This window comes from Dermacentor variabilis, chromosome 3 (genome assembly GCF_050947875.1).
Source record: "Dermacentor variabilis isolate Ectoservices chromosome 3, ASM5094787v1, whole genome shotgun sequence".
Lineage (NCBI taxonomy): Eukaryota > Metazoa > Arthropoda > Arachnida > Ixodida > Ixodidae > Dermacentor > Dermacentor variabilis.
Window position 1 is genome coordinate 11,596,997 of NC_134570.1, and position 27,201 is coordinate 11,624,197.

At 47.1% G+C, this 27,201-nt stretch overlaps 1 protein-coding gene across 1 annotated transcript in view; it reads right to left on the reverse strand.

Annotated features, from left to right (window-relative positions):
• Positions 1–27,201, reverse strand: part of LOC142575138 (echinoderm microtubule-associated protein-like CG42247) — a 338,361-nt gene that overhangs the window by 209,025 nt on the left and 102,135 nt on the right. The window contains exons 3-5 of the mRNA XM_075684173.1: positions 6,293–6,349; positions 3,709–3,765; positions 3,409–3,450 (exon numbers count right to left, since the gene is read on the reverse strand). Of these exons, the coding sequence (XP_075540288.1) occupies positions 3,409–3,450; positions 3,709–3,765; positions 6,293–6,349 (156 nt within the window). The remainder of the gene's footprint in view (positions 1–3,408; positions 3,451–3,708; positions 3,766–6,292; positions 6,350–27,201) is intronic.

The following is a 27,201-nucleotide window of genomic DNA, read 5'->3' on the forward strand; positions in this document are numbered from 1 at the left end:
ACCACCAAACCTTGTGCGCTCTACTGCGATACGTCCAACTAAGGTATCGGCACCATATTGAAGCAGGCTGATGATGAAGGCGGATAGCATCCAGTTGCATACCATTCACGCTAGCTGCTAAAACATGAAATCAATTACGCCATCACAGAACTTGAATGCTTAGCAATTATTGATGCCATCGATAAATGGCATTGTTATCTATATGGAAAACCTTTCACTGTGACCACTGACCACGCAGCATTAAAGCGGCTTAAAAACTTCAAAAATTATAGGGGCCGTCTCTTCCGATGGTCCTTGAAGCTCTCCATGTGCGACGTAAACATCGAGCACCAAAACGGCATTATTAAGAACATCGAACACCGCCCCCATCGTTCGTCGGCCCATAAAGCGGTGAAGGCGCTTTTGTGCTTCATGAGGACGACGGGCTTGTGTGAACGTCTGTGACTATTAATGCAATTTCTATTAGACCGCACGCGTCAGTGAACTCACCGCTAATTTCCTTCTTTCGTTCCCTCCTCTCTGTGCCTGTCATCTTTGTTTCCCCTTTCCCACTCCCCCGGCGTAGCTTAGCCAACCGGACGTTGTTCCGGTTAACCTGCCTGCCTTCAGCTGTTCTCTGTCCTCCTCCCTCGAAGCCGATGCACTGTCTAGAAACCCTATCATTTAGCTACTATCTGCTGAACAACTGCGAGAGCACCACCACGAAAAACCGTCTTGCAAGCATACCATTGAGAATGGAATGACCATAGTGATGCGCAGAGGAATACGAAAAGTCTACGTTCCTTTTGCCCTCCGGTCATCTCTTCTTCAGAAGGCTCATGTCGCTTTCGGTCATGTCGGAGTGCCGGTCATGGTCGTTGGTGCCGACATGGTCGGAGTAAAGAAGACATTGCGGCTTATCTCTCCACAATATTATTGGCCTGACATCGTCACCGAGGTTTCCAAAAACGTTCGACACTGCGATACTTGCCAGCGGTGCAAGAAGACGAAAATCGAACGTTTTGGTTCCTTGGAATCGTTACCACTCGCAGATCAACTATTTGCTCTTCTGGCCATGCACACTATCGGAAGTTTCGCCAACTACCGTTCCTCCAAAATATTCATTAACTTGGACGGTGACCATGCCACCTGTTATGTGTGGGCTTTTGCACACAGAAATGAGACCTGCGACGCCTACATTTCCTGCCTCAAAGTATCTTCATTGCTGGAAAGCCTCGGAAGTTCCTTTCCGACTGCGGCACAGGATTCACCGCTGGCAAATTCAAGCAATTCATCAAACAACATTCATCAGCTTTATACAAGCTCACAACGCCCACTGTGTAATGGCTAAAATGAGCGCACTAATCAGTCCATCGTCACTCGTCTCCGTTGCAAGATCAACGAGGAACCCCGAAAATCATCGGCGCGTCTCCTCTCTGACGTTGTGGAGGAGTACAACAAATCACCCCACGTGGTCACGCGCTACCCACCCTGATTTCTTATGTATGGCACACCATCTTACTCCCAGCTACTCTCCAACGTTACCGAAAGCCTGTCTGAAACTCGCGCAAACGCGGTCCGCAATTCCCTGACATACCACGAGAACAATAAACTCATATATGACAAAAGCTTTCTTCCCTCAGAGCTTCAAGTGGGGGACTGTGTTCTATAGGAGACACCCTGGCACGCCGACCGCGGTAAACTCAGTGCAAAAATGGACTATTGCACCGCACCAGCACGGTGCGGTCCAATAGTGGTGAAGGAGGAAGAAGTTTGCAATAAACAGAGCTTCGCAAGACCGCCATGTCGCCTGCGTTATATATATATATATATATATATATATATATATATATATATATATATATATATATATATATATATATATATATATATATATATAACATTTTTACATGGGGTGGAGATGATATCTTCCGCCACATAGGAAACTAGGCAGACCACAGGCTTTAACACTCAGGTTACTCCAAGTCGGGGCATACCCAGCACTGTTACACAGAATCTATCCAGATTCTGTGTAACATATCGACCAATACTTGCGAGCTATGCTCAGATGGAGCTAACTTGGAAGATGGACTCTAAAGGCTCGACCTTTCTGTACCGACGCGGGAGCAGCCCGCTACGCGCGTACGCGCGTTCCGAAGGACCAGAAACATACCATTGGTTCCACCGACGTCGCCTTCTCCACAAAGGAATGTGCGTTCGGCCGGCGACAAGTTGTCTCTCCGCCCCTTTCATTTCCATTTACCTTACCATTTGTAAACTACAATTAAAACAAGTATATTATGTATATATATATATATATATATATATATATATATATATATATATATATATATATATATATATATATTGATGATGTTGTCATCATTGCACAGTCGTGGTGTAGTGGTCTTCACTACGGCACCGTCATTCTGTCGTTTTCATGCGTGTGGTCCGTATGTTGGACTGCCACACGTTCACGTTGAACAAGGCACTTAAATCAGTGTTCCTCGCAGAATCTAATGAAAGCTTCGCCCTAAACCGATTCCCGGATTGCGTGAGATATGCTTTTCATTCTCTTACCTTCTCTATTGAGTTATATGTGCCCTCCTCCGTTCAACCGCACGGTTTATTGGCCAATCCCAAGTAGTGGATTAAGCGCCACGGTTTAGAGCTAGCTGGCAAGCAAGTGTATGATTGCGCTTCGATATCATACTAAATACGCATCGACTAGACCCACATCGAGAAAAAATTTTCCGCGTTCTAAACGTAAAATTCGTGATTCTAAACTCGTCACTAGTAAAAATTCTACAGCATTGATTCTTACAGGCAGCAAACAGCCCCTCCCCCCCCCCCCCCCTCAGCGGTTTATCACCACAAAACGAGACTGCAAGGAAGTGTATTCGCTTCATCGGGCCTTTAGTTGGTTGACATGTTTGTTTTCCTGAAAGTAAGGTTCGAGGGCTGTCCCTTTGCCTATATAGCGGGGTGTACTTCCACGCATGCCCAAGTTGTCCCAAAGGAGCCATTCCTATTCCCAACCCTTCCTTTTCCTCGTGGGAGGCCGCTCTTCGGGTCACTTGCTCGGATGACCAGCTCTGGCTGGTGGACCGTGCTTGCCTAGAGATGTCGGCCAGGGGGTTCCCGGACGTCTAGGGGCTCAACCACAATTAAATAAATCCAATAGAGTTTTATCCATCCATCCTATCACGTTCCTATCTGCTACTCTTCGCGTCAATCTGATGAGGAACGTCCCTGCCAACCTCTTTGCATTACCCTTGCGAAAGAGGCGAGGGCCGCAGAACCAAGCGATCCAGAATACACGACAGCGCCAACGCCCAATCCGCATGCAATCTACACACTGCAAAGCTGCACTATACAAGCCGCTATTACTACTCTTACTCTAAGATCGCAGACAATCGACATACTCACCGTTGTTACCGCCACTCTCTGTGTATGCGGATGGAACATTGTCTGAAAAACAACCGATCACAATTTTGGACTAGACACTCGCAGAGCGGCTTCACACCAACGCTGCGCGCGGCGCCGCAGAGGTGCTAAAGAAAGCGAAAACGTGCAGCGCAGGCGCTCTCTGCATACACGTTTAGTCATTATAATCATCGAAAGAAGATCCATGAAAACAGCTACTACTACAACTACGTATCTGAGCATCCCCTATTTTACGCCACTACGTGCAGCTATACTCTTGCAATCGAACAACGCATAACGCACCTTTCTCTTTACTTTCGTCCTCTTCCTGACCGTCCGCATCTTCCGATTTCAAATTGCCTGCAGAAGCAAACGTGGGGGGGGGGGGGGGGGGGGAGGGGATAAGAACGTAGCAGTGCAGATGTCCTCCCAAAGTTGCTGAGCAGTGTTACAAAGCTCTTACGTTCGAATATTACAGCCACCTACATGCTCATAAATTGTGTGGTATGTCAATTTCTTTTTTCAATAACTTCTTCGAAATCGAGTAATTAACTTAAGCACGAAACCCAAACAAACAGCTTCCCCGTATTTTCACCCCAAATGGCTAACCAACAAGGATCCCCGAAGGGCCGCATGCTCGTGAGAAAAGTAACTTGCGAAGTAGCACGCGGTTATTGCCGACCCCCCCCCCCCCTAAATACACAACGTCCATTCTACGTCTTAAAGTGCCCTGCCGTCTGCACTAAACCTACAACAACAAATTAATTTCTGCTTCTTTTACCTTACCTGTTTTGCTGTGCCGATTCGGAGCTACCTGTGCAAGCAAAGACGGCGTGAGAAAGGAGCAGGATTCCCCACGGCAAAAACAGCCTATATTGCGGGATTCGATAAGAGGATAGCCGAGCCCGCTTGCAACGAGATGCTGCGTGGCATTAGAACTGTTCGCTACAAGAGAATCTCTTCGTAATTGTACTAGCAATAATAATGCCCGTAGCTCTTTACTTATTCAATCGTTCATTCGCTCACTCATTCATTTCAGAATACTGCACGGCCAAGTATGGCCCACGCAGGAGGAGATACATCATATATGAAGATTACATGTGATTCGAACATAAAATTCATCCGTAGCAAACAACATGTCAGGCCAGCAACATGACAACAATAAGAATTATAAAAGTGGCGTTCCGGCGCAGTTACAGTGTCATCAGCTTCAAGAACATCGAGTGGTCAAGAATTTCACTCTTCGAGAAAGCGCAGGAAAAATACCTTTCTATGAATGGTTGTTCCTGCAAAACATGAAGTTAAGGAGGGTTAATAATCAGTGGTTTTTACGTTAATTTCAACTAATCATATATTACGAAGAAATATAAGATGACTAAGTTTAAGTCGGACTTCCAGCGTGAGGTTGTTATTTGTTAGCATTAAATGAGATGGCGAGTCTTCTCTTTTGTACTTACCAAATAAGAATCTAGCCCCCTTTATATTAATGCGCTCAAGTCTAATGATATCTTTTTTCTTAGTGGAAGCGTATTCCAGCTTGCTTCTTGCACATCTGCTAAACACAAGAAGCTTAAGACTTGCTGGTGCTCATTCGCTTTTGTTTTTAGGTACCATTATTTACGAACGGCGAACGCAAGAATGTCAAGTATGTGGATAGATCACATGCAGCTTAAGTTATTGGTAATAGTTAGGCCGACGTATTTATTTGTTGTTAGCCAAAGATTGATTAGTGCTGATTAGCTAGCCAAATCTCGCTTGCCAGGCTGCCCACAGGCTCTGTACATGCGGTCTAGCGCATCACAAATACGATGTCTCGTCGCACCGTATTCTTCGGCGCGCCATTTGCCAAAACTTGGCCCTATTTACCGCCTAATTTATCAATTGTTCGAAAAGGTTTACTGTATCACTCAAATAATCATCGGCACGAGGCCTACGAGCTGTACTGGTAGCATATAAGCCCGAGATGCCGGACAGGGCAATACTTGGGCGCCACGGACGTGCGCTCGCTAAAGGCCGCCAGGGCACTGACAGTCAGCATCCTGCGGCTGTGGCGCGAAGCGTACTGTATAGTGCCGTGTGCACTGGCTCTGACTAATGTGAGCCCAATTTGCAGATCGTCTCTCTCTCGCCCTGAGCGCTTTTCTTTAGTGAGCTGCGCCTGCGCGGTCGAGCTCTTCAAGGCTGTATTTGGCAGCAATGAGCAAGCGGCACATTTGTTAACATATCGGCAACGGAGCGTCTGACGCGGTCGACATTGTGGTTGAATGCCGCCACAGCTGGTGCTGGTCTGCGCTTCGTGTCTGCCAGCTGCCTGGCGCCAGCGAGAGTCCCTCGGCGAGCGAACGACACCCAGACGACTGTGCCGCTCCGTTCGTTCGAAGCAAACTGGCGCACCAGCCGGTCCGCTGCACGGAAGTCGTCCTTCATAGGCATCTTGGAAAATGCGTTGGGGGACCAAAAACTGTGCGTACTAAGCGGGCTGCTATAAGTGGGCTCGACTGCATTCGTAAGTGGCTGATATTGAAATGCTATACCATTGAAATGGGAAGAAATTCACACGATGATTATCGGTCTGACTAAAGATCATGCTATCTGTAAACACAATGCTTGCCAAGAAAACTCAGAAACGACTTTTTAACTAGCATTTTGTGCACTGCACTAGTTTGACTGACAAATGAAATACTAAGCAAAAAACCGTAACACTTGCCTGCTTCTTTATTCAGGGCTCACGATAAAAAGGAACGTGCTCTGCGCTACGTGTTTCTGAAGTAAATCCACCTCTCAACTGAAAGCAGCTTAAAAAACATACGCCGCATATACAGCCAAAACATTGCAAAACGTGACCGTCACTTTGCCCAAGTACTATCTACCACATGTGAGAACACACCTTCCGTGATGCTTTCGTCTTCTATCTGTTCGTTCTCTTCTCCCGAACCGAGACTGCCTGCGGAAGAAAACATGACGTCAGAAGGCAGCAGGATGAAGGACACCTGGCCTCGTATTCGAATTGCAAAGCCGTGTGATGCTCGACGGCGACAGATTATCAAAGCACACACAGTGAACAGATATTACCTCTGTGGAGGCAACCTAGCCGTAAACAATCATGCAGCAAAAGTACTGGCAAAAGACAATTAATACGGAGAGTTCGCTGCTGAAATAGTCGGTACAGTGTCATTAAAACAAAAAACAGTGGCCTCAACTTATGGAAATATGAAGACAGACACATAGCTACCTGCGCCTCAGTTCCGACAGCAATGTGCTCGTCTCCACTACTTATCCCTTTCGAGCACGCATTCTTTTATTGCACCTGGCGTTCACGACTCTGTAATAATCTATTTTCCTGCTTGAAAAATTTTACTTCATTCTAATACATTGTAGAAATTTAGGATAGGTGTGACTTGTTGGAATAATAGATAAGGTAACCGATGACACGCTTGAGATAAGCTGAGTTTGGCTGGCGCACGGCCCGATGGTGGCGAAGTCACTCCGGTCACTTGGGTCCTTTACTGACAAAGGTTACCAAATTGGTACAGTAACAGCAAGAACTGTGGCAAAAAGGCGTGCAGCCAGAAGGAATGGAAAAGCACGCACGTCCCATACAATGCGGCACAATGTCTGTCCGCTTTCGTGCGAAAGACAACGTAAAATATTCGGTGGCATTTATGTGAGTTTGCTAAAAGTCACTGTACTTTGCTGGATATTGCCTGTGATTGGAGGAGAATGCAGTGAATTCAACAGTTTTCTGATCAAATAATTCTTATCAGTGCGGGAGAGGGGAGGGGTGTGGAGGGGGTCTTGGAGTTACCCGCAATTTTTTTATTCACTCTTTCTTTTCACACTGTACAAATTCACACAACTTCGCGCCAAGCTCATTTGGCAGCAACGTTATGTTCAAATAGTGCGTTAGCATAAACTATGCGCAATAGAAACAGTCTCAGATCGAAGAAGCACGGATCAAAAGAGTTATAAAAAGAGGATGCGGTGTGTTTATCTGCTCTTCAAGTGTTTATTTTTAACCTGACGTTCAGCGAGAGAGACACAGAAAGGCAAAATAAAGACAGGGAGGTTAGCCAGAAAATCGGTTGGCTACCCTGTAATGGGGAAGAGGGAAAGGGATGCGAGGTATGAAAAAAAAAAGAATACTAAAAGTAAAGAAAAAAACACACACAATACAGAATTGTTTATGTAGGCGCTGTCACACAGTCTGCGAAGGCGTGAAATAGTGTTACACAGTGTCAAAGTCCCACTAATACATTTTACGTCACGCAGTGTACAGCCACAACTTGTCACAATTTGCCACGCAATTCAGTTTCTTTTTAATGATGCAGCAGTGCCTTCACAGCGACGAGGATGGCAATATGGGCTTGTTGGTGTGTCGCCATGGAATGGTATTGGGCACAGCGCAGCACAACACGGACACTAGAGGAACCGCCCGACAGACACGAGCGCCTTCGTAACGACTCCAAGAATTTTGTTTTCCGTCAGTGGGCGCACGTGCAGTTGGTCTAGCGTGGCTGCCCTCTGCGGTTTGAAACAACGGCACAGGCAGAGAAAGTGCGCGATCGTCTTGCTGCACCCGCAGAAGTCACAAAGTTGGCTGTTGGCCATTCCGATCAGAAATGAGTATGCATTGAACATGCTTGCACTCCAAGCCATGGACGGACTGGAATGGTGCAGGTTCGTCGCGGAAGGTCCGACGAAGTGCGGAACTCTAAATTATAGTACAGGGTATGAAGGTGTGCACTTTTGAAGCCGGATGAGTTCCACTGAACAAATCTTAGGTTACGCGGAAGTACGGAAAGCTTTTTCGCTGCGTCAGCTCTCCACAGAGGAATGACAACGCACTTGACGCCGTCATAGGCAGGGCAGGCAGCTGTGTCCTCTAAATGACCGTTGAAAAGTGTAGGTGTGTTTTGACGGTTCCAAAAGAGGCACGTGCTACATTATGGGGTTCTTCGTGTAAAATATTCCTTCATTATTGTGGCTGAGAGATCGCAGCGAGATAATTGAGCACGCTAGCCTTTCACACGAAGTGTTGCCAAAGTTCAGGACTGGGGCCATGGTAGATGCGGAACGTGGAGCAAATCAACACTGCAGCGGCACGACCATCGCCTCCATAGCCGACAAGCAAGACGGCTCACGTGCATGCAGCGCCAAGGAGCGAGCGCATACCTCTCGTTCGGCGCCTCTCTAATCTTCGGTGCAGGAAGACGAAAAGATTCTTTGATAGAACGCTTGTACTTTTGTCTCTGCCTTTTCGCTTTGTTTCCCTGTATTTCTGGGAGATGCCGCTCCCTCCCTGCGGCAATGGGTGAAGAGATCTTCGAGGATCTTCCTGGTGCGCAGCCGTCAGGTTGGATAACAACCAGGAAACGTGGAAATGCGTCAAGCGATACAGACAGCGAGGCCACTGAGTTATTCTCGGACAGCTACGACTCGCCGGACGATGACTTAAAAGGCTTGATGGGTAGAACAGCAAAAAGGAGACTAGTGCAGGCATCTTCGTCGCGAAGTGCTTCTACCATGAAGAGTGCACCGTAGCGCTGGCCGAACACTGTGCTCTTCATGCCCGTGGACCCAGCGACCAATTTGTGGCGCCTAACCAGGCAGTTCCTTTCTTTTTTGCTCGAGAAAATCGCATCAAATGAGAATAAAGACGTGAGAATAAAGACGTGAGAATAAAATCTCATAAAAATGTCCTGGCAGTTGACGTGTTACATCGCAGCGCCCTACAAGGCCTACGATATAACTGAGATTGACAAGGTAAAGGTGCGGTCAATGATCTCTACAGGCGGTGATGGTACTTCGGGCGCCATTTATGACGTAGAAGTTGCCATCCCGTATGACGACCTGCCTATACTGATAAACCCAACGACAGAAGGCACTTTTACTACGACGATTTTCAGACTGGGAAACACACGCCGTGTGAAGGTTTTGTCTGAAGGAGACAGCCTTCCTTTCCACGTCAAGGCAGGACATGTCCGCCATCCAGTACGGCCATTCGTATCGAAGCCCCTCCAGTGTTTCAAGTGTTGCAAGACTGGCCACGTAAAGGGTGTCTGTGTGAGCAACGTCGTGTGCCTGCGGTGCTTTGTGCCCCCTTCAGAAGACGCCTGTAGCACAGATGCTCGAAAGTACCCTAACTGTAGTGGTGCTCATAAGGCCTCATGAAAGGATTGCCAGCGGGTGCGGAAGGAATTCGCGATCCTCAAAGAATGGTGCGGGACAACTCAACGCATCGAGAGGCTGCTGCCTCTCTTCGGCGACGTCGGCATCGACACCGAAAACGTTCACCAAATACCGCAGCTGCAGATGCTGGCACGCCGTCTTCCATAGGAAGAATTGCCGCATCAACGCATAGCACCACCAAGACAGATACAAAGAAAGCAAACAAAGTGGAAAGGCTCACCCATCCTTAAGAACGGCCTGAGCTATCGACGGCCCAACGCCCTGCTAAGTTACCTCAAAACGCACTTACCTCGACGCTTCGGCCACGGTTGAAGCGACGCTGGCTGATGTTCTCCAGGTCATCAACATTCTGCGGTCGCTCATGAATGTCATTCGCGTTATACTTAACTACATGAAATCTTCGCCTGCGCAAAGCGCGCTACAGGTGCGGACACTTCGAGTCCAGTACTGCAGCTCTTGGTTGAAACCATGGCTCTCCAGAAGTCGTCGTTTTGTGACGAGGTCCAGAACACGTCGATATTTCAGTGAAACGCCAGAGGACTTAGGTCACGCATGTTGGACTTAGGACAGTTTGTGTTCATGAATAAATTCCCCATCATCGTCATCTGCGACTCCCTATCCGCTAACATCAGACTGTCCGGGTATAAGTGTTTCAAGTCCGCTACCCACGGATAATGCAGCAAGATCGTCGTTTTCATTGGAAGTGATCTTACATATATCCATAATCCAGTGCCACTTGACCAAGAAAAGCAGTACGTATGTCTGGCAGTGAAAAAAGGCAAGCTCACTTTCACAGTAGTTGGAGCCTACATTCACCCTCAAGTCGGCTGGACTGCGAGCGGTTACTGCGACTCCACAGCCTTTGGTGATGACTGGAGATCACTATCTCTGGGGAAGTTCTAAGATAAACTCGAGGTGCAGCAGATTAGTGTCATTTGCCTCCGAACAAGAACTGTGCTTGTTAAATGATGGAAGCCTCACCTTGCCGCGTGGAACTGTCTACTGTAGCTGCCTGGACCTCACATTTGTTTCACGCTCCTTCACTAGAAAGGTCAGGTGGTTCCCGGATAATGAAACGCGGGGAAATGACCACCTACCCACTTATCTTAGAAGTGAAGGTTTTATGGGCTCCCAGTTAGCCGGCATCACACAATGTATTGACTGGCCGATGTTTAAATCAATTGTCGAAAACGGCTGTCGTGATGACTTCTCCTCTAGCCTAGAGGACACCATAAAGGGTGCCCTGGAGGCTGCCACGCATTCGTGTCCGAGAACGTCTACACACACCGAATACGAGATTGAGCTGGAGAAGCTTCGTGCAATTGGTCGCCGTGCAGAGTAAAGATACAGTTGTACAAGGTTTGTACGTGACTTGAGGCTGGCCAGAAGAACTCAAAAGAAAATTCATCGTCGCATGGAAAATTTACACGCAAAGATGGATGTCAATACGCGAGTCTTTGGACCCACGAGAACCTTTGTCTCACAGGTGGAGAACTGTTCGTGGTCTCCGTGGAACGCCTCAACAGCGCCACCCTTTCAAGTCTTTGGCCACTCACCCATAATGCAGAGAGATTGACGTCTCTGGGGATTTCTGCACGAGGATTGCTGGCGAAACTAGATCCGCTGGGACATCGACGCTCGACCACTCACCTATTTCGCGCGACCCCCGCGTGGACAGTCCTTTCACCAAGGACGAACTCGAAGCTGCACTTGCATTGTGCAAGCGTTCGTCATCACCAGGACGCGATGGTATAACCTACTATGCTCTATGTAATCTTAGCGAAGAGGCTCAGAAAGTGCCCCTGCTCTTGTTCAACAGTCCCTGGAAGATAAGTACGGTTCTCTAGAAATAGAAGACCAGTCGCCTAATTCGCCTGGCAAGTCGTCTGCAGACATTTCATCACACCGACCAATTGCGCTTGCCAGCTGCATCGTTAAACTAATGCACAGGATGATTCCAACACGACTCGAATGGTAACTCGAACATTACCAGGTATATCCACATGCAATGGCCGGTTTCACGCGTGACCGTTCTTTCACAGACAACGTTATCGACTTCGTGACGTACGTCGAGCACCAGAAGTCCTGCAAAAAAGTTATCTGCTGTCCTGTTTCTAGATGTTAAAGGAGCATACGATAACGTACCGCACGAAGCGATTTTCGACGCGCTAGAGGCAGTAGGACATGGCAGCAAGACCTTTAGGGATTAGCAGCTATCTGCATAAGATATCTTTTTTTCATACTTACCGAGGTTCACCCAACCTCCCAGCATTACAGTAAGCCTGGGGTGCCTCAGGGCGGAGTACTGAGCCCAACCCTCTTCAATGTAACACTCATTGGACTCGCTGACATCCTTTCATGCGCCGTTAGGCTCTCCATCTATGCCGACTCGGGTGCGACGCGACTGCAGCTTCGCGCGCGGCTTCAGAAGGCAGCCACTTTAACATCATCCTACCTTCGAGAAAAAGAACTTCAAATATCATGGGAAAAGTGTGCAGTGGTGGCATTTCCCAGGAAACCAATGTTTCCATACGCCATATCCGTCGACGGACAGCTGATCTCGACAACACGAGTCACAGATTTTGGGGGTGGTCACTGACAAAAATCTCTCCTGGACCCCTCATGTGAATTATGTGAGAAAACGTGGGACGGGAATTTGCCATATGTTTAAGTTCCTAGCAGGAAAGGGCTGGAGAGTGTCAATACAACCTATGCTGCAACTGTACAGCGTCCTCATTATTGGATTCCTGCAGTACAGCCTAAAGGTCATCTCCAACACCTGCAGAACTAACCTGAATACAATCTAAGGCATCCAAGTCCAAGCCCTCAAGATATGCCTTGGTCTACCGCGGAGTGTGTCAACGACTGAAGTTATTGAAGTCGCTCAAGATTACACTATTATAACGCACATTACCACTGAATCAATGCGTGTGCACATGAGGCACTTCGCCCGGACCCCTACTCACCACCTCGCAAGTCGCCCAGTAGAAAGGCCCCACACGACATTCAGTGCAACTGCCTTCGCGCACCGTGCCTCTCTCAGGCCTGGTTACGCACCTGCGGCAAGACCTTCGATTCCTCCATGCTGTGTGAGCCGTACTCAAGTGAACCTAACAATCCCAGGACTACAAAAGAAGTCGGACTTACCGCCATCTGCACTGAAGCAACTTCGTTTACTCCTCCTGTACGAGAAATACAGCGACTACACACACACGTCTATACTGATGGCTCAACTGCATCAACCACTTCCAGTGACGGTGCAGTTATAGGAACAATGGGAATAAACCAGCGGTTCAAGACTTCCCATATCAGTACGTCTACAGCGGCAGAGCTCGCGGCTCTCCGCGACGCGCTTCATGTGATAAATGCTGAAAGTCCTCGATGATGGACAGTCTTCTGGGATTCAAGGCCGGCCTTGTAATTGGTGCTGTCGTTTCTCCGACATGGAACTCACGATCAGTTCACATGCGAAATCGTGGAACTTGTCCATCATTTGAGTCAAAAAAGCCATGCTATCTCCCTTCTATGGATACTAGGTCATTGCGGTATCATTGGAAATGATGACGCAGCTAAGGCAGCTCGGACGTCGAACAAAGAAGACCGCTGCGTTCCCGTTCCTCTCGCAAGGACCGACGCTGCGAAACAATTTCGCATTCCAGCACACACGCTCTCCTTAGCAGAGTGGAATACCGCACATACAAGGCGCACCAGAATGCACGTACTAAACCTTTCACTGCAACCTAACGTAAATGCATTACGTACGTAAAGAAATAGCGTCGTCCTCACTACGCATGCTCCAAACGTTATTGGCTTTCTGCGGTTTACGTGCGCTATGATAACGTACGTAATTTGGCGAATTTAACGTTCGTAATGCTTACGGACGCTAAGAAACGCTACAAACGCACTTGAAACGCTAGTTATGAACGCATAGTGCATCCAGTTTTTGAGATCGTTCGGAGATTCTGGCGTCCGTAGGCCTAAACAAGACGCGTCTGCATAGCGACAGCAGTACGGTTGCTAATGAAATACCTTCGCTTGAATACGTTTGGCACGAGGAACCAGACGGCGCCCTGTATTCTAACGTATTCCTTGCTTTTGCGTTACCACACGTTGAACTGAAAGTCTTGAAAGGACGCGCACCGTAACGTCCCGCAAAGGTGCTTGCGTTTAACGTACAGAAGGAGACAAACGACATTCTAAACTGTCTATTGCCACAGAAAGTTGTCCGCGAGTATAGGCGCAAATTTCACTCACGCAGGCACGGCGACGCTACAGGCACAACCTTGACGATGCCTTCAGCGACCACCGCAACCCTGATGCTATCGGCGGTCGATATTTCCCCGCAAGCACCAGCAGGCGAGCCTTCCGATGTTCTGTGCTCGTACCTTCCGCGGATGCATGACCCACCGAAGTTGTACAGAAGCAACTCTGCCATCTGGTTCCTTCCGCTAGAGAGTCACTTCTCCGTCAACAACTGATTCACCAACACTGGCGCTGTCTCCACGCAAATCGCGAGCTGCCAGAAGGTCTTCTTTCGGAGCTCCTACTTGAATGAATGTTTGACGTTTGGTGGCGCAAGGGCCAGGTATGGCCAAAGAGCGCCAGCGGGGCTCCTATTCCTACAGGCGAGGAGATATATGAGAACCTGCGGCAGGTCGTGATTTCGCATTACGGCATCACTGTGGCGGCGCCTCGCTGTCAACTTACGCTGCCGGTGCTGCCTGGTACATCTCTTTGACTGCGTGAATCAACGCTGACAAAAGCGACAGCATCTGCTTCCTGTAGCCCTAAACGGCCTGGACTCTAGGCACGCGCCAAGAACAGGCCAATAAGCCTCAACTCTCCTTGCCGAGTCGCACCACACTGGGCGCGCAGACGTCGACAATGCAAAACTTACCTGGACTTTACATATGGACTTCTTAACGGACGCTACAAATGGGCACTCGTGTATATCGACTCGTAATCTCTCTTCTTTCTACCCGCACGCCTTTTGCACATATTTCAATCGCGCTTCGCACTAGAATGGGGGCCCTGTAGGAGCGCGACTATCGACTCCAGAGCCGGCAAAGAAGAAGACGGCTGACGCACATGCAGCGCGAAGCTAGAACAGGCTGGCGAGCTCGACCTGAGCGGCCGCAGTAGCTGCAGCTCCCGAGATCCCGGGCCACCATAAACAAACCGTGGCCACGCTGGTTACCTGTGCCCGCCGCCTCCCATAACATGATGAAATCAGGCGTATAATAAGTGAGACACTATGCTGTGGCATGACGCACCGTAGCGTATAGAACAACGCTTCTCCCATGCACTTGTCGCATTCGGACTGCAGCCGAATTCTCTCGCGCTGTAAATTCCACGTTAGTTTCATCGTTTACAAGGCTCACAAAGCTAACACGGCATAACCGCCTTCCTTTAAGCAGCTCATGAAAGACGATGCAAGATGCACAGCGAGAAGCCCACAAGAAGCGACCACAAAAGGTTTTACACATCGCGTAAGTGCTAGCCTCGAAAGAAAAAAAAAAGCCGGCCTTTCAGTCGAAGTCAGTCAATTTGCCGCGAACGGCGCACATAAACAAACACGTCCGTCCTTGTTCTGGCAGTTTGGTCCCGGGGAGAAACAAATAGCCCGCGCCACGGCAAAGCTGCGCGTCGAGTGCCCAGGAGTAATGACTGCTTCCCAATCTTCTCCTCATTTTCGGCTTTATTCGCAGTATTCCTTTCTGAATCTCGCCTCGACACAAACAACTAGAGGTGAACGAAGGAAATAAAGCGCTCCACATTCGCCATTAATCTCTCGGAAAGACCTCGGAGGGAACAAACGACAACTTGCATGGATTCTCGATACGAATCGAGTATCGAAATAGAGCGTGTTTTCCCTGGTTTCGTTCTTTTATAGTTTTTGTTTTATTATGCTATTTGTTTCCTTCGTGGTAAGCTCATTGCGGACGCACCATGTCGAGTGCTTATCTCGGCGCTCGGAAAACGGACTCCCGACAAAGATAAGCGCCGCCCGTTAGCCGTACAGGTATAGCGCGCCCCTATAGCGGCGCCATTTTTCTATCGACTCGGCATCGCCGCTCCCTTGTTGCAGCGCTTGTGTAACGTAGACACGCATTATAGACCGGCTCGCCATCGAAGAGGCTGATAACAGACTGCCTGAGCGAAAGATCGCCAGCACTTTTAATAACCCCAGACGTCAGGCTCTGTTAGTGCGCTTCGATGTAGGCTGTCGGTTTCTCGCAACCACCTGCTCCTCGTTTCTCACTTTTTTTTTCTTGTCCGTCGGTAAAAATCCTACTGACATGGTGAAGAACACAAACTGCACGCCTAAGTTTGTAAAATCGATGCTTTCGCTATACGCGGTGCTCCGTTTTCAGTGTATACAGCTACGAGTTGAAAAGACTTACGGACCGCGAATCCGTAAAATGAAAATCTAAGCTTTGGCAATGCCTTCGCATACTCGCTGGAATGTTAAATGAAACCTGCGATTGTGTATGCAAACACTTGCACTCCAGGCGGTGAAGCAATCTCGTTTTTAGTATATAGGCGTCACGTTCGGAAAGCCGCTCGCACGAAGGGTTCGCAGGCTACCGTGAGCGCCATCTAGAAACTTAAATGGAGCACCGCAAAGTACTTGTCAAGTGAGACGCGTAGTCGGAGCCCACTCTGACGCACAAAACAAGAGGAGAGTGCACAAATCCTGAAGGCTAAAGAACTTTGGAGCGCTACACACTACAGGGTTCACAGTTTGCGTCAGCCAAACACCGAGTGGGCTATGGGCGCGGGTAAAACTCGCAAAATTCAAATGCAAACGAGTTCCCAAATTCTAAACCCAAACTAAGTGTGTTACCAGCAACGGAGCACAGCACCAAACAGTACCGCGCCAGGACACTTAACAAGGATATCGATCGCTCCGCCACGCGCTCGCAAGCAGGGGTCGTTGGGTACGGCGAACGCCATCTATTAACAAGTTGAACACCACGCCGCTTTACAAAAATCTACTGCTCCGTTTAAAGAATTTTTGCTCTGCCTGCGTGATATTGTTAAGCCGTCCCCGGGAGTTCCTTGAAGTTCTTAAGAAACTGCAGAAAACGATGGCTCTTGAGATAGAAAACAGATATTGCTAATGACGCCCGCCACAACTACAAGCATTAATGGAAAAACTGTGTACTGTGCTTTGTTGATGGACGGCGACATCAGTGATATCGGCTTGCGAGCGTGCAACGTGGGAGATGGACAAAGAGAACAAGGTGCGCATGCGTATTGCATTACACCCACTTGGCAGATTAAAGAGGGAGCTACATTAAACATCAACGATAGTGCACGCGGTCTTAGAATAAACCGCTAGTGCACACGCGGCCGAAGAAGAGTTCCAAGTCACGGTTAAATGTTTCACGTGTCTCATTACCACACGTGGAGATTTGCCGAGTGATCTCGATATTTCGCGAGCACGTGCTTCGCATCCCCCGATCGGCAAAGCAGAAGAATCGCCCGGCGTCGAGCGTTTTCTTACTTGGCTCACAATAAGCACGTCCGTACACGCGTCCAGTATATAGCCTGCGCTTTGGTGAAAGTGACTCTCGTCGTTATTAGGGCAGGCGTGAGCACAATTATTCTTTAAGGCTTTTTTTATCTACTGTCGAAAACTCTAAATACGCCATTGTGACTTGCAAGGCCAACACAGTAAAATCAAAGCTAGGCAAAGTGCACGCACGAATTCAGTTCCATGCTTTTACTCGGCGTATGCTTGCGGTACGTGAGTGCAACGCAATCGGATCATGCACGCGTTTTCTAAGATATCGTTACTTCCGATATAACCGCGCCTTTCACAGATAAAAAGCCTGGTGTACAATATAGAACGGGCTGTTTCGGCGACATGAGAGGGTCCAGTCACAGCAAGCGTTACCAAAACAATCTCAGTCTGTACAGTTGGGGCATAAAAAGCATAAAAAACTGAAGAATAACTAACATTAAAAAGACCAGCGCAAGTTCACATGAACGTGCACAAGTCTAGAAACTAAGCACATTCATAATGTATCTTTTTTTTATCCGGTGATTATTATGCCGCAGTACCTTGAGATGAACATTACACAAGGGAAGCGTAATAACATTGACATCAACGTAAGTTAAAAAGCAGTGAAAGCAAGAGAAAAAATTACCGACGCTTACGTTACTTCCTAATGCGAAATTTGAGCGCAGCAAATAAGCTGTTTCACCTTTTCGATAGATTGAGGCAAAGAAATCGAGCAACACATGTATGAGCTATCACAGAATTTTTTTTTATATTTCCCGTACTCCTGGATCATCTCGACGGCGGCGACGGTAAGCTTCTGCTTCGGCGGCACGCACCTCTGGATTCTGACGGCGACGGCGCTGGGCCTCCGCTCTGGCAGCTCGTTTAGCAGCAGCAGCAGCAGCAGCAGACGGAGGACTTCCATCGGTCGTCTCGCTCATGGCTCAGAAAGAACTGGCAGATAATTTCGCAGTGGCGAACGGCAGCGGCAATTTCGGCTCGGGCGGTGCACATATACAGATCCGCCGCCACCGATCTGGCTCTCTGATTGCCACCGCACAGGGCGAACGGCAGCGGCAATTTCGGCTCGGGCGGTGCACATATACAGATCCGCCGCCACCGATCTGGCTCTCTGATTGCCACCGCACAGGGGTTGCATTGGAGGAGGAGCGAAGAAAGGAATTAAGTTCGAGCCGGCGCTTTGACAACCGGAGACTCGCAGGAAGAGGGGGGAGGGGGGCGGCGTGTACACCCAGCGGCAAACGATGGGGGCAGAAGCGCGCGCAGCAAGCGGACAACACGATAAAGGGAGGAGGGAAGAGATAGCAGCGACTGACTGATGCCGCTGACGCCGATACAGGGGGGGGGGGACCCTTTCCTCCTCTTTCTGCATGGCGGCGACGGTGTTCTATGCAGTCACGTTATCTTGACTCTCTAGCGGCGTCAGCGGCATCCAGCGGTATCAGTCGGTCGCTGCTAGCGCTGGGGGGATGAAAGGGGGGCGGAGCTGGTTACGAGGCCGACGACGACGCGAAACCCAGGAACGGACGCCAAAGAGCTGCGCTCTAAAAAGTTATTTGTTTTGCCAGAATGATAAACCAGCTCAAAATATGAACAGAAAGTGTCAGCGAAACATTAGTTTGACAATAGTCATGTCGTGGTGGTTTTCTTGTTCATGTCCTCGTCCCCTCGCGATGTTTTAAGTTATATTCAAGTTATATTATGGAGAAGTAAGACTATACGCAAAGCATCGTTCAAATGAAGTACTTTAGCTGCACATGCTGGGACTTGTCGCTTACGCATGCGTTCATCACGAGAGCCAGGTCTACATTTTCCATGTCGTAATATAAGCAAACTGTGCTTGTGTGTGTGTACACGCTATTTAAGAAAACAACTACGTCGCCATTGGTTAGGTAAACTATCTCACAGGAAAGCTAGTTTTACAACTATAAAAAGGGTATAACTCTGACTTGAATAATCAAACTTGTTGTGGGACGTGATTCGTGTTTCTGTTGACGCCCGTCTGCTGATACAACAAACCTACTGTCAGATTTAATGATGTTTTGCGGTTGGTTTCAATAAATATTTGAAGTGGCAAAACTCATAGTAAAGCACCCGTTGTAGGCAACAGTCTTCTCGTTTTAGTGGTTTGCGTGGCAGCGCTCTACAACAATTTTCTTTCTCTCCAGTTCTAACAGCAATTTGTACCGGTTTAACGCCACCTCCGCAGTGTACAAATGTTCGCGGCATGGTATAAAAGAAAATTCGACTTTGTAGGCCTGCAAATTCTACCAATTAAAAATGTTTACCGACATTCAAGCCCCGGAAAGGCTTGACCATGTACATGAGACGTTCGCTATGCTAAATGGTGAGACTAAACGAGGCCAGCAAGAGCAAGAAAAGGCGGCACAGAACAGCGGCTCACTAAATCCGATGCTATCATAACGGGTCATCTCAGCGTAGACGTAGACCCCTAAATGTGCACCATCAACGGACCTACCTCTCCTTCGATCTATGAGTGGACGGCAAAGACACAGCGAGACGAAGACGTCTCTAGTGATGCCTATCTGCACGCGTCTCTGAGGAAAGCACACGCACACTGACAAGCGACGCAAACGAAAAAAAAAAGAAAACAAACGTTGCGATGGGAAGTCGCGATAGTTGAAGAAAACGTTCAAACCGGTGTGCCTTGTTGCTTGCCCGTGCGTGCGGAGCTGGAGCACGGCAAGGTCGATTCTCGTAGCGGGAGACAATTGGCGTCGTCGCGTGTCACGACACCGGCTGCCGGACGCGGGGTGCTCAACTCGAGCGCACGGTGAAGAGAACCCGCGAGGCTGGAGGCATTAGCCGCCGGTGTCAATACTGGCGCGTGTGAGCGCGCCCGCTGGCACACGCGCGCGCAGGCGCAGGAACAGTCACGGGTCACGCATTGTGGCGTGCTGCAAGACTGAGAAGATCACGTACGGCGAGGCTGGCTTCCTGTCTAGCCCCTCGGAGCTGGTCTCTGCCCTTTCGGCACTACTAGCAGAGAGTGCGCGACGTTGTGCAACTTTCCTTCTGGTTACGGCATGTGGTTTTTCCTTCCTTTATTGTTTTTACTGCATTCTGAAAAAATATTCACAGCTGGACTTGCTGGGTCTGTCAATGGCCAGAGAGATCGGGACAGGACCCGCGCGATGAAGACAGACATTACTGAACGACTAACACTGCTGTCTTATCTCTCATTAAAAGGATTCCTCCATTATGTTTGGCCTGGCACGCTTTAAGTAAAACCATGTTGCGCAGAGAATAAGATATGCGCCAGTTGACCAGATGTGAAATTCAGAGCACCGTTCACCATTTCAAACTACTTTCTGACTGAGCGGTGCCCACGTTTGAAAAACATGACAGAGCGGCTAAAAATGTGGTACCAGTTACTGAAAATGTGTTCGTTTCATGTTCGCAAACCTTGTTAAAGCTTGGAAAGTTCAACTTGCTTCCTGGCCTTTACACTTCTCGTTACAGAGCAGACGCTGTCCTCATCTATGAGACGCTGAGAGGCGACCGCACAACTACAAAGGGAATAAAAGGTGGCCAGATATGTCTGCAAGGTTGCACATATTCAAGTTCATTAGGCGATACACGACATAAAAACAAACACTGGCGAAAGGAATAGCTTGGAGTCAATAGAGATATCTGGACGGCCACCACTTAAAGCTGTTCCCAGACGACAAGCCATTAACGGACAACTAGGATAGTGAAACCAAGCACTTCAATGTTGACGTCATTCACCATGCATGTTAGAAACACCACGGACCTGATGCGTTTTCTCTGCATCTCCGGTCTCATGACAAGGCTTATATGGCGAAGAGACGAAGTGCACTTCCGCTTTTCGCCATATCTTGACAAAGTCTACACTTCACTAAGCCTTCTTTGTGCCAACCTGATTCCTCTTAAATCGTTCTTCCATTTACTGCATCGTATTTCTAACAGCACGGTCTATGGGGCAATTCCTGCACGACACCGAACTCAAATTGATTATTCAAATATGGTTCGCTGTGTTGAGCAGCGTTCCTCGCACCCTTGTAGTTGTCGTCATCCTCCATCTCTCTTCCCCAGCGCCGAGTAGCAGCCTCTTTGTGGGACTAAAATTTCTGTTTCTCCTCCTTACGCACTCTCTTCAACTCTAAGAGTACGAAGAGCCAAACACGTTGTTGGACTAGTTGGTCCATAGTATTAAGAAAATATTAGCCAGAAAAAGATGCACACAGTATACATACAAGAAGACAGGAAAAAGGCTGGACTACCAACTCTTTATTCGATAGAAGGGCGCTCTACTTATAAACGGCACTTTGTTACATGACCTTCACACAATCGGCTTATCACGACCAACCGTCAGTAAAAAAACTAATAAATTCCAAAAACCGCATTCACCTTCTATCTTCCAAGGGCTCTAGCATCTATCTTTGCTTAAGCCCAGTGATGAATATGTTAGCAATACCAATGCGAGATAATCCCAGCAAAGCAGAGTCGCACGTTCATAGAAAAACATAGCCAAAACCCATAAAACAACTAAACAAGATCAATAGTACTCCTAAGCAGTAAAACAACACGCAGGAACACTTATAATGCCTGCGAAAACCAAATGACCAAACACACTAAGCAGAACTGAATATAATGAATTCAATTTCCTTTCTTCGTAGGGGAACCGACGAGTCACTGCAACATGCTTCTCCTTCTTTTACCGGTAGGAAAGGCCTGCAGTAGCTCACGTGCCAACTTTTGGCAACTTCTGCCCACGATCCTGATATCATCAAGCACCGGCTTACAATTGCACTCATTGCAGTCAAGGGGCAAATTCGACCCAGTTCCCTTTTCTAACGATTTATGGTGCTCCCATGCTCTGTTGGTGATACATCGGCCCACTTGACCGACATAGACCCGCCCACATTTCAGTGGAATTTCATACACAACACCAATGGCAAAGTCCACAAAGGGCTCACCGTGCTTCTTATCGCACTGGAGCTGCTGCTTCTTTCCTAATAGTGCGAAGAGCTGTCCCTAAAGCAGAAGTGGTGATGATGATGATTTGGGATTTTTATGGCGCAGCAGCCATGCAGACTATAATGCGCCAAGGACATGATTTTCGTATTAGCTTATTTGTTTAAATGCTGTAAAATGGTGTAAATGGCCAGGTAAAAATATAAAACATGAAATGTGCTACAGTTCTTGTAGGACTCCTGTGGCTTTTAAAAAGTTAAAAGTATCTTCATGTGGGACCAGTGGTTCATCGCTCAATAAGAACATAGGATGGATAGGGATTCTTCTTTCGTAAAAAATCTTAAAATATCTTTCCCTCCATTTTTCGAAGCCAGGACATGTTATTAAAATATGTAGCACGGTTAAAATTTCACCGCAGTGTTGGCATGTTGGTTGTGGTTTGTTATTAATTAAGTAACTATATTTATTTTATTTATTTATTTATCATACCCTCAAGGTACGGTTGTACATTGCAGAGGGGAGGGGCAAGTAAGTAAATACAGAGGCAATCACAAAATAAGGAGGGAAGGCAAACAACATGGCAAAAAACATCGTATACAAAACAAGAATGGTAAATAGAAACTTGTGAGCGTGGCAAAAATACATGGCGGAACAAAATAAAGAAAGGAAAGAACATACAATATAAAAATACAAGCAATAATGTAAAACAATGGCATAAAAGCAGTTATTATACAGAACAAGCAAACGCAACAATTATTTATAACATGAAGCTTTGAAGTGTGCTTTTAAAGTTATTGGTGTCAATAATGCTTGTAAGTAATACGGGTAAGTTATTCCAATCTTTGCTCGTTTGGGGAAGAAATGAGTATGAAAAGCCGACGGTGTTGCAGTGCGGAATGTTTACCTTTTGGCGGTGGTCTATGCGAGATGAAATGTATGGTGGTGGTTGGACAAAGATAGAGCGTAAATATGTGTTATGGTAGTAGATTTTATGGAAAAGACATATGCGAGATAGTTTTCTACGGGTTGATAACAGCGGGAGGTGAAGGAGAGCTTCCATGTTAGTGACACTCGCAGTTCTTTGGTAGTTGGTGAGAATGAAACGGGCTGATCGATTCTGTATTGCCTCTAGAGAGTGTATGAGGGTGTCATGACCGGGGTCCCATACTGATGACGCGTACTCTAGTTGTGGGCGAATGTAAGTTGTGTACAATAAGAGTTTTAGTGATGATGGTGCTTGAGAAAATTTTCGACGAAAGTATCCCAGCGTGCGAGTGGCCTTAGATGTTATGTGATCAATGTGAGTTTTCCAGGATAGATTGCTGGCAATGTGAACCCCCAAGTATCGATATGACGTTACACATTCTAGTGGGATGTTATTTAGCGTATAGGTGGGGCAGATGACGTTAGTACGAGAAATCCTCATAGTCTTACACTTTCTAATGTTTAATTCCATGCGCCATGTACGACACCACTCATTTATGTTATTGAGATCCTCCTGAATTAGTAGAATATCTGAAGAATTAGTTATTTTACGATACAAGACGCAGTCATCCGCAAAAAGACAAATGTTCGAGGAAACGTGAGTGGGCAAGTCATTAATATAAATTAGGAATAATAAAGGACCGAGCACAGACCCTTGCGGGACGCCGGAGTCAACTGGGGCTAAAGGTGAGTTAGCGTCATTAGTGGTTACATATTGAACACGTGATGTCAGAAACGCGCGAATCCAATTAATTACGGAGGGGTCGATGTTTAGAACGCCTAATTTATGAAGAAGCAATGCATGGTTCACTTTGTCAAATGCTTTAGAGAAGTTGAGAAATATACAATCTGTTAAAAAACCAGAATCTAAATTGGCATGTAGGGCATTAGTGAAGAGGATAAGCTGAGTATCACAAGAGAAGTTTTTACGGAATCCATGCTGCATAACTGTGAAGAAGTTGTTATTTTCAAGAAAATTAACCAGATGTGTGTATATTATATGCTCCATAACTTTGCATGGTACAGATGTAAGTGAAATAGGTCTGTAGTTGTGTGGATCATGGGTTGGTCCGGTTTTGTGAATGGGGATTACTTTGCCAATTTTCCAATCATACGGTAAGGTGCCAGAGTTGTAAGATTGTGAGTAAATGCATTCTAGTAGGATTGAACAGTATTCCGCTGTGTTTTGTAAGAATATAGTGTTAATTTCATCTACCCCACATGATGCTTTAGGTTTTAAGTTTTGTACTATGGCTTTGATACCAGTTGCGTCGAAAACGATGGGATCCATGAAATGGTAGTTAGTTGATTTTATCTCGGGCATCGGATCAGGGGTCTGAGGTGATGAGAATGACTGAGTGAAGGTATTGTTTAGCACGGTAGAACACAATAGGTCAGGTACTGGGTCCCCAGAAGTTGTTAGCAATGAGATTCCAGTTTTATGGTTGTTTCCTCGTATGGCTTCCCAGAAGCGTTTTGGATTAGTCTTCAATAAATTTGGAAGTGTACAATTAAGGAATGAAAATTTGGCTGACCTTAGGGCTTTAATATATGAAATTGCTGCGTGTTTATATGCTAGCCAATGTGTCTGTTTTGAGGAATGTTTCGCTGTGCGGAATAAACGTTTTTTCCTGTTCGATAACCGATTAAGATATGTGCTGTACCATGGTGCTTTATTGTTAGCATAGACGGATCGAAGGGGTACGCGTTTGGTGATAAGCTCACTTATTTTATTTTTGAAGATAGACCAGTTAGTTTCTATGGAGCGTTGCAGATAAAGTGGTAGGAAAGTGTCTAGAAATATGCATAGTTCTCTGTTGATGGCTTGATAGTTAGCTTTTTTATAATCTCGGAACTTTTTCCGCTGTCGGTATGTTTTTTGTTGTGTTGTTGTAAGTGTAAAATGCAAGATGTCATGATCGCTCAGTCCGGGCATGTCTGTCACCGCAGAAAAGTTATCGGGCGATGACGTTAGAATGAGGTCCAGGAGTGATGATGTGTTATGTGCTACACGTGTTGGAAGTCTGACGATCTGCGATAAGCCGAAGTCAGAGCAAATGGAAATGAACCGATTGGCCTCGGCCGACGAAGGATTAGAAAAGGGATTGACATGTGACCAGACAATGTTAGGAAAATTAAAATCGCCTAAGAGTATAATTTCAGTTCCGGGGAAACGCATGGTAATCTTATTTAAACAATCATATAAGTGATCGCAAAAGGATGAGTCGCTTGATGGGGATCGGTAGCACACACCTAGTATTATTTTTTTAAAACTAATAGTTATACAGCACCAAATTAGCTCTGAATTGGTATCAATGGTCACAAAAAAACAATTAATACATTCTTTAACGGCGAGCAGAACGCCACCACCAATTCTACCAGTTCGGTCACTTCGGTAAACAACGTATTGGTTCTCGCACTGAAACAGTTCGGGGTTTGTTATTTTACTATTTAACCATGTTTCTGTGAGTACAATGATGTCAGCATTACAGTCGTTAATAACAGCACATAATTCGTCTTTCTTAGGAAAAAACTACGAATGTTAGTAAAAAGAACTGAACACCCGCAATCTTTTAAGGCACCTCCCCTCGGATGGCCCTAACTTGGCTGTAACTTACGGCCAGAACAAAGAGTTGTACCAGGTGCATGCGTTCTGCGCATTTCATAAATACTTTCACTGGCTTCGTCATATGCGTAGCATTTCCCATCCAACATTAGTTTTTTATATCTTAGTTTGAAAAGCGTGTTTTTCGATTTGCCATATTCTATTAATTTTTTCCTTATTTTACGAGTGGCTTGGCAGAAATCTTCACTCATTGCTGTGTCAGTGTTTTTTAACAAACCCCGCTTTGAAGAGACTAGCTCCCTGGTTTTATAGGTTTCAAATTTAGTTATTAATGGTCGCGTTTTCGCTTAATCAAAACGACCAATTCTGTGCGCCCGGCATATGTCAGAACCGGTTATGTTAACTTTCAATGTTTTAGTCAGCAGGTTTAGTATCTTATTTTCCGATTCTGATGAAGTTTCGTCTGCGGTGTCCGGGATACCATAAAAGATCAGATTATTTCTGCGAGATCGATCTTCTGCGTCATCAAGACGTGAGTGAAACGCACTCGTGTCTTTTTTGAGGCGCTCTACCGTGGCATGCAATTCTTTCATATCTTTTTGGCACTGCTCGAAAACAGAAGTTTGAGTTTCGACTTTCGCTAGTCTGTCCTTTATTTCGGACATCGCTTCTGAAACAGACTGCTGCTGTTGCTTTACTTCAGCTACTGTTTCCAATATTGTTTTTTGCGCTGATTCAAATCTCTTTGTGCGCTCATTCAAGTCTTTCATCGTTTTCAGGACTTCTGCAAGATTATCGGGGCCAGGGTTGCTTTCAACATCCCCACAAAGAAGAAGCAGCAAGGAGCAAAAAGGCAATAGGACGGCTTCAGGGCACGGAAGCACGATAGCGAATTGATCATCTGATCTGAAGCTACGACAAGGTAATTTAGAAAGGCAACTAACCTGCAGGACGAAAAAAGAGGTGCGTAAGCCTTTGGTTCTTCCACTCATCGTGCCTCCGTGCCCACTGGAGAGATACTGTTCGATGCTTGGTCTTATCCTTTCCAGACGTGATGACGTTGACGTCGCAGCTGCGCACTGGCGGAATCGCAGGTGGCGCCCGATGCGCACTGTCAGGTCCACGTGAGCTGTTGCCAGCAGGTGTGGGTCCGGAGCAGAGGCGGCATCACAAATTCCGTCCAAGGTTGGAAGGTTATCCCGAAGGCCAACCACCGATGCGCCGGCCGCGAAGGCAACGACGAACTGCAGGACGAAAAAAAGAGGTGCGTAAGCCTTTGGTTCTTCCACTCATCGTGCCTCCGTGCCCACTGGAGAGATACTGTTCGATGCTTGGTCTTATCCTTTCCAGACGTGATGACGTTGACGTCGCAGCTGCGCACTGGCGGAATCGCAGGTGGCGCCCGATGCGCACTGTCAGGTCCACGTGAGCTGTTGCCAGCAGGTGTGGGTCCGGAGCAGAGGCGGCATCACAAATTCCGTCCTAGGGTGGAAGGTTATCCCGAAGGCCAACCATCGATGCGCCGGCCGCGAAGGCAACGACGAACTGCAGGACGAAAAAAGAGGTG